The 8,005-nt window shown below is 36.6% G+C and overlaps 1 protein-coding gene across 1 annotated transcript; it reads left to right on the forward strand.

The window, feature by feature from the left end:
- Nucleotides 1–1,730: 1,730 nt before the first annotated feature.
- Nucleotides 1,731–7,703, forward strand: LOC137821005 (uncharacterized). The gene is given in 5 exon segments (XM_068625390.2): nt 1,731–2,563; nt 2,735–3,893; nt 3,986–4,291; nt 4,392–7,520; nt 7,523–7,703. Coding segments are annotated over 5 exon segments (5,190 nt in total). The 5' UTR covers nt 1,731–1,997; the 3' UTR covers nt 7,553–7,703.
- The last annotated feature ends 302 nt before the right edge of the window (nt 7,704–8,005 follow it).

Consider the following 8,005-nt stretch of genomic DNA (forward strand, 5'->3'; position numbering starts at 1 on the left):
TTTTTCCATATCATTTAATTATAAATTTATTCTTTATTATATACATTTATATCTAGATCAATCACATCAAGAATTGTATACAACTCTCATAAGTTTAATTTCTCTAGTAAATATGAATAATATTTTTGCATATCCAAAATATGCTCTCAACTTGTGTTTTTAAGTTAAGAAGACCTCCAATATACAACATAAAAAGACCTCCAATATACAACATAAAAGTCACATGATCTGCAGCCATATTCATCACACAGTGCAAGTCATCTGCAAAAACCAGCAACCAATATGCCAACTCCTGAAGCACAATGAGTAAAGAATAAAATTAATAAAATGGACCATATGATATGTTACATATAAAATAATGTTCAAGGCTAATCAGTCGACAAGACCCTACTCATCACAAGGAGTGTTCCTGTACATCAAAACTACACAAAAACAACCAAAGCAGCTCAGTCCAGTCACAGTGGTTACTACAAAGTCCAGGGTTGTTGTTCCTGCAACATGAGTGTTTTGGCCCATTCTTGGATATGAACGATAGTGTGTAGAAACGTCTAGGTCCTCTCATAAGAGATTTCGAAGAATGATTAGACTTTAGACAAAAGAAACCTTTAGGTGGCTTCCGATTATACCAAAAACAAGAACAATGATAGAGAATTGAGAAAAGGAAACAAACTGCATATATTATTCATATCTCAAATAATAGTTCAATACTCTATTTATAGAATACTAAAGATTATAAAATCCTAACTAATTAAATAAATGATAAAATCCTAATATCTAGTAATTAAATCTTAACAACCCAACAATAATATTAATCAAATCCCAAAAATTTAGGATACAACATTCTTTCTGCATCTCTTTCTCAACCCTTCTACACACAGCAGTAGTTATGGCATATAGGTTATTGGTTAACTCAAACGCTGCCTAAACAATGACTATGAGAATTGTGATTTGGGATGCTACTTCCTTATCCATGCCCATACCTTAACTTCTGGCTTCACACATGATTTGTTCGGCATCTACTATTTTGGTGCTGCATGCAAGTGAGCCTCACAAGCCAACATCACCATTAGCTTCTGCACAATAATACTGAAAAACCATATTAGAACATTAAAACAAGACATTTCTCTAAGGCAATATAACCACAGGAAACCAATTAAATCAAGTAATTTTGGATACAGGAGAGACATTTAATAGGTGTAAGAAAAAAAATTAAGAATGCTACAATCGTGCCACTGCAAGCTGGGTAGAAGGAATGTCAATGAGGTGGTGGAGATAACCAATATTTTGGTGTATTTTGATGGTTTTGTAGCTGCAGTTTGCAGTGCTTATAGCATTCCAATACGCACGGTGCTAGCTGGAATAGGATGTCTAGCTTATGCAACAAACATTATCTATACATTGCTTCTGGGGTGTTTGTTCATCTCTTTATTCTTGAAGATTCTTAATGTGATTTGGTTTATGTAAAAGGGTTGGGATACCCCTTTTGTATCTCTCTTAATTTAATTTCATTATTTGCTGATAAAAAAAACAATAAAATGAAAAATGCAATATTCTTTACCTATTCAACCTAAAACTGGTCCTTACACAAACCCTAAACCCAACACGCAGTTTGAGTTGGTCCCACCCAATGGATGCCTGCTGGCTATTGCAGACTGGTCATCACATGTAATTACTTTCTACATAATGGGAAATGTTGAATAAATGAAGTTAATGCATGCCTCAACCATTTTGTACGTTCACTCTTTAAGGTTGTTGAAAATATGTGGTGAGCCTCATAGTATCTATTATTTGTGTCCAATCACTGGTTTTCTTATCTCCTCAATTATTCATTTTTGGCCATAGAAAAGAAGAACCAAGCCAACATTGACTCCATCAATATCAATTACTGTACTTGGCCAACACCATACTTTGTTTAGTATCTGAGACGAAGAAAGATCCAGTGTGCACTTGTTCCAATCCAACACCATACTTTGCCTGAGTTGTTTTGGAAATTCAATATGCTGCATTTCTTTGTTTCTTGTTTATTTCTTTGTGTGATTTCTTACTTTGTCTTGTGGATAGTTAAAAGACAAAAGCCTGTTGAGGAAAAACATTTGTTAGACAACTGCACTCCTCAAACAAAGTATGATGTTTTTGTTAGTTTTAGAGGTGAGGACATCCGCGACGGGTTTCTTAGCCATTTGATCATGGATTTTGAGAGGAAGAAAATAAATGCATTCGTAGATGTTAAACTTGAGAGGGGAGATGAAGTATGGTCATCACTTGTTGGAGCAATTAAAGGGTCATCCATTTCATTGATCATATTCTCACAAGACTATGCTTCTTCTCATTGGTGTTTAGAAGAGCTTGTGACAATACTTGAATGTAGAGATAAGTATGGACAGATTCTAATCCCTGTTTTCTACAAAGTTGAACCCACAGATGTACGATATCAATCATCCAAGAGTTACCAAAATGCATTTGCTAAGCATCAAAGAAGATATGAGACCAACAAGGTGCAAATCTGGAGAGATTCTTTGAAGAAATCTACTCAAATATCAGGAATTGCATCATCAAAATATCCGTAAGTTCGTTTTCTTTTTTACATAAATCTTCAGAGTTTTCTTGTAGTCATATTGCTTAAACTGCATTTCTTTTGAAGTTGTTTTCAGCAGAATATATGTGGGCTTTAATAATCAAGAATTAACAACATTGATCTGAACACCCTTTTTGTTTCTTTGCATGCATGATGTAGGGTTGATGCTGAGCTGGTTAAAGAAATAGTGAAGGTTGTTCTTGAAAAGTTGGCTAAACCCTCAGTTAACTTGAAAAGATTGGTTGGAATTGAGGAAAAAATTGCAACTGTTGAATCACTGATAGGAAAAGAACCAGAAGACACACGTCTTATTGGAATTTGGGGCATGGGAGGTATGGGAAAAACAACTCTCGTGGAAGAAGTGTTTAATAAACTGAAGTTTAAATACGATGCTTCTTGTTTTTTAGCCAATGAGAGAGATCAATCAAACAAACATGGAATAATTCCTTTGAAGAAAAGTATTTTTTCTAAACTATTAGGATATGAAGTGGATATTGACACACCAAATTCGTTGCCTGAAGATATTGTTAGGAGAATTGGTGGTATGAAGGTTCTTATTGTTCTTGATGATGTGAATGATTTAGAACACGTAGAGAAATTACTGGGATCTCTTGATAACTTTGAATCAGGTAGTAGAGTAATTGTGACAACCAGAAATAGGCAAGTGCTAAAGGCTAACAAATTTGACGAGGAGTATCAGCTTCGAAAATTCAGTTTCGATGAAGCACTTCAACTTTTCAATTTGAATGTCTTTAAAAATAGTGATCATCAAAGGGAGTACAATGAACTTTCAGAAAGGGTGGTGAATTATTCCCAAGGTGTTCCTTTAGTGGTTAAAGTTTTGGCTGCTCGTCTACGTGGAAACGAAAAGGAAGTATGGGAAAGTGAGTTAGACAGGCTTAAAAAAATGCCTCTTAGAGAAGTTTATGATGTCCTAAAATGGAGTTATGATGATCTAGATCGTAAAGAGCAACAAGTTTTTCTAGATTTGGCATGTTTCTTTCTTAGACTGCGAAAATCAGTGAATGTGGGTTCTATAAAATCGTTATTGAAAGATGGAGAAAGAGATAATTCAGTGGCTGTTGATTTGAAAAGGCTTGAAGATAGAGCTCTCATAACAATTTCTAACGAGCACAGTTTACATGAAATGGTTTTGGAGATTGTTCAATGTAAGTCAAGTGAGGATAATGTTGTTTTTATGCATGATAGTGTTCAAGAAATGGCTTGGGAGATTGTTCGTAGAGAGTCTAGCAGACCTGCAAGTCGTAGCAGATTGTGGGATCCTGATGATGTTTATGAAGCATTGAAAGATAACAAGGTTAAAGCCAAACTAATATTTGAGTTTTGTGTTTTGTGTGTGAGAAATGTGGCATTCAATGATGTTTGATTCTTTTTTTTTTCTGATGGCAGGGAAATGAGTCCATTAGAAGCATACGAATTCAATTGTCAACAATTAAGAAGCAAAAGTTAAGCCCTCAAATATTTGCCAAGATGAGCATGCTACAATTTCTGGAAATTTCTGGGAACTGCAATGATGATTTATTCCATCAACATTATATTCTTGCTGAAGGGCTTCAACTTTTGGCCACTGAGCTAAAATTTCTTTACTGGGATCATTACCCTCTAAAATCCTTGCCAGAAAATTTTTCTACAGAAAAGCTTGTGATATTGTCATTGCAGCAAGGCAGTGTGGAAAAACTTTGGGATGGTGTGAAGGTAAATTTGTTTATTTCAATTTTATCATTTTTAGTAAACTGAATACACCAAAATTTACTCAGTTGGTGTGATATCTTCATTTTGTTTAATTCTGTTGCAGAATTTGGTAAATTTAAGAGAACTTGACCTCAATAGTTCTCTCAAATTAAAGGAGGTACCAGATTTATGGAAAGCCACAAATCTTGAAGTAGTGGATCTCATGTGTTGTTCTATGGTAAAAGCACTTCCCTCATTTGAACATCAAAGCAAGCTTAGAATTTTAGATTTAAGCTATTGCAACAAGCTTGAAGCAATACCAGAGCTTCCCTTGTTACTAAAGACTCTAGATGTTCATAGTTGCAAATCCCTTCAAACTCTACCAGAGTTTCCTATGTCCCTTGAAACTTTAGATGTTAGAGGTTGCCATTCTCTTCAAACTCTACCCGAGCTCCCCCTATCCCTTGAAATTCTAGACACAGAATTTTGCACTTCACTTCTATCTCTGCCAAAGCTTCCTCGGTCCCTCAAGACTCTCAAAGCAACAAAATGTGAATCTCTTCAAGTTCTACCAAAGCTCCCCCTAACCTTGGAAACACTAGAAGCCACAAAATGTGGATCTCTTCAAACTCTACCAGAGCTTCCCCAATTCCTTACAACTCTAGATGTCAATGGTTGCAAATCTCTGCAAACTTTACCAAAACTTCCCATGACCCTTAAAAATCTGGATGTTAGACACTGTGAACATCTTCAAACTCTTCCAAATCTTCCACTCTCCCTTGAAAGTCTAGATTTTAAAGGTTGTGAATCTCTCCGAGCTCTACCAAAGTTTCCCCAGTTCCTTAATACCCTAGATGTCAGTGGTTGCATGTCTCTTCAAACTTTACCAGAATTTCCCTTGTTCCTTGAAACTCTAGATGCCAGGGGTTGTGAATCTCTTCAAACTTTACCAGAGCTTCCCATGTGCCTTAAATCTCTAGATGTTAGTGGTTGTGTATCCCTTCAAACTTTACCTGAGCTTCCTCTATCCCTTGAAACTTTAGATGTTAGAGGTTGTGAATCTCTTCAAATTCTACAGAAACTTCCCCTATCCTTAGGAACTCTAGATGTCAAAGGCTGTGAATCTCTTCAAACTTTGCCAGAGCTTCCATTGTCCCCAAAAGCTCTAGATGTCAAAGGCTTTGAACCTCTCCAAACTTTACCGGAACTTCCCCTATCCCTTGAGACTTTAGAGGTAAGAGGTTGTGAATTTGTTCAAGAAATAGTAGATCTTCCATTGTCAGTTGAAACTCTAGATAAAAAATTATGCATTTCACTAAAGAATGCAAAAACTCTTCCTTCATCTCTTAAAACACTACAAGTCACAGACTGTGAGTCTCTTCAAACCTTGCCTGGGCTTCCTCATTCCCTCATAACACTAAATACCCAATATTGCTCTTCACTTCAAACACTTCCTGAGCTTCCACAGTACCTTAAAACCCTAAATGTCATATGTTGCCAGTCACTTCTTTGTCTACCTGATCTTCCATTATGCCTTGAAACACTAGAAGTCACAGAATGTGAATCTCTTCAAATTTTTCCTGAACTTCCCCAATTCCTTAAAACTCTAGATGTCAATGGTTGCAAATCTCTTCAAACATTACCAGATCTTCCCTTGAGGCTTGAAACTCTAGATGTCAGAGGTTGTGAATCCCTTCAAACCATACCTAAGCTTCCCTTGCCCCTTGAAACTTTGGATGTGAGAGGATGTGAATCTCTTCAAAAGCTACAAAACCTTCCCTTGTCCCTTGAAACTCTAGATGTCACAGGTTGTGAATCTCTTCAAACTATAATAGAGTTTCCCCAATCTCTTAAAACTCTACAAGCCACAAATTGTGAATCTCTTCAAACTTTACCGAAGTTTCCCCATTCACTTAAAACTTTAGATCTTAATGGTTGCAAATCTCTTCAAACTTTACCAGAGCTTCCCCTATCCCTTGAGACTTTAGATGTTAGATGTTGTGATTCTCTTCTAACTCTACCTGAGCTTCCTCTTTCACTTCAAAATCTAGATATCAGAGGTTGTGAATCTCTTGAAACTCTACCAGAGCTTCCCATGTCCCTTAAATCATTAGATTTCAGAGCTTGTGAATCTCTTGAAGCTCTACCAGAACTCCCCTTGTCCCTTGAAAATCTAGATGTTCGAGGTTGTGAAACTCTTCAAAGTCTACCAAAGCTTCCATTTTCATTGAAAATTCTACAAGCCACAGAATGTGAATCTCTTCAAACTCTTCCAGAGCTGCCCCCATTCCTTAAAATTCTAGATGTCAATGGTTGTAAGTCTCTTCAATTTCTACCACATCTTCCCCTATCCCTTGAAACTCTAGATATCAGAGGTTGTGAATCTCTTCAAACTATACAAGAGCTTCCCTTGTCCCTTGAAACTCTAGATACAGAACTATGCACTTCACTTCAAACTTTTGCAAAGCTTCCTCCTTCCCTTAAAACTCTTGAAGCCACAGTTTGTGAATCTCTTCAAACTTTACCAGAGCTTCCTTGGACCCTTCAAACTCTTAATGTCCAATATTGTTCTTCACTTCAAAATTTACCAAAGCTTCCCTTATCCCTTAAAACACTAAATGTTTCATGTTGCCAATCAATGGAGAGTCTGCCAGAGCTTCCACCATCCCTTGAAACTCTAGATGTCAGTGGTAGCATTTCCATTCAGACTTTACCAAAGCTTCCCGTGTCACTTAAAGCTCTAAATGCTAAAGATTGTGAATCTTTGAAGACCGTATTGTTTCCTTCAACAACAGTTGAACAATTAAAGGAAAATAGGAAATGGCTTCTGTTCTGGAATTGCTTGAACTTAGATGAACATTCACTACTTGCTATGGGGTTGAATTCACGAATCAACGTTATGAAATTTGCAAATCACCACCTATCTTCACCAAATAATGATGATGTGGAAAATTACAATGATTATGATGATAAATATGGTTCTTATCAAGCTGGTTACATATATCCAGGAAGCAATATGGTAGAGTGGTTGGAGAACAAGACAACAAAGGATTATTTAATCATTGATCTGTCTTCTCCTGCCTTTTCCCCCAGGTTGGGCTTTATTTTCTGCTTCATCCTTGATAAGTGTCAAGACACAGAAATGTTTGGAAAACTTGAAGTTAACCTCATCATAAGTGATGGTGATGGAGAGGGTCAAAAGGACACTGTTGGAATGTACATAGATGTTGCCTGGACAATTGAATCAGATCATGTGTGTGTGATATACGACCAAAGATGTTCTGACATGCTAAATAGGAGGGCTAACATTCAAACAAGGTTTAAAATCCAGGTTTCAAAAGGGATTCAAACCAGTGACACAGGAACTGGCATACTGTCCAAACTTGCTTTCAAAGGATTTGGGGTGAGCCCTATTAGCACCTCAGCATATAAAAGTTTCATTCAACAAATGGAATTGCATGATTCAATATTTCAATTTCATCAAAAAAATTGAGTTGGGTTGTTCTTATCATCCAGCCATTCCTTCTAGAGGCTTAAAATCAAATAATTGGAGGCTATTCCTTCCATCGTCCCTTAACATGTTAAATGCCATAGAATGGAAAACAGCTGATGAACAATTAACAGAAAACAAGAAACGGTTTCTGTTCTGGAAAGGCTGGAACTTGGATGAAAGTTTTGCAGTGGTTATTGGGTTGAATGCACCAATGAATCTCATGGAACTTGCAAACCAACCTCTCC

Source organism: Phaseolus vulgaris, chromosome 9 (genome assembly GCF_051622355.1).
Source record: "Phaseolus vulgaris cultivar YP4 chromosome 9, ASM5162235v1, whole genome shotgun sequence".
Classification (NCBI taxonomy): domain Eukaryota; kingdom Viridiplantae; phylum Streptophyta; class Magnoliopsida; order Fabales; family Fabaceae; genus Phaseolus; species Phaseolus vulgaris.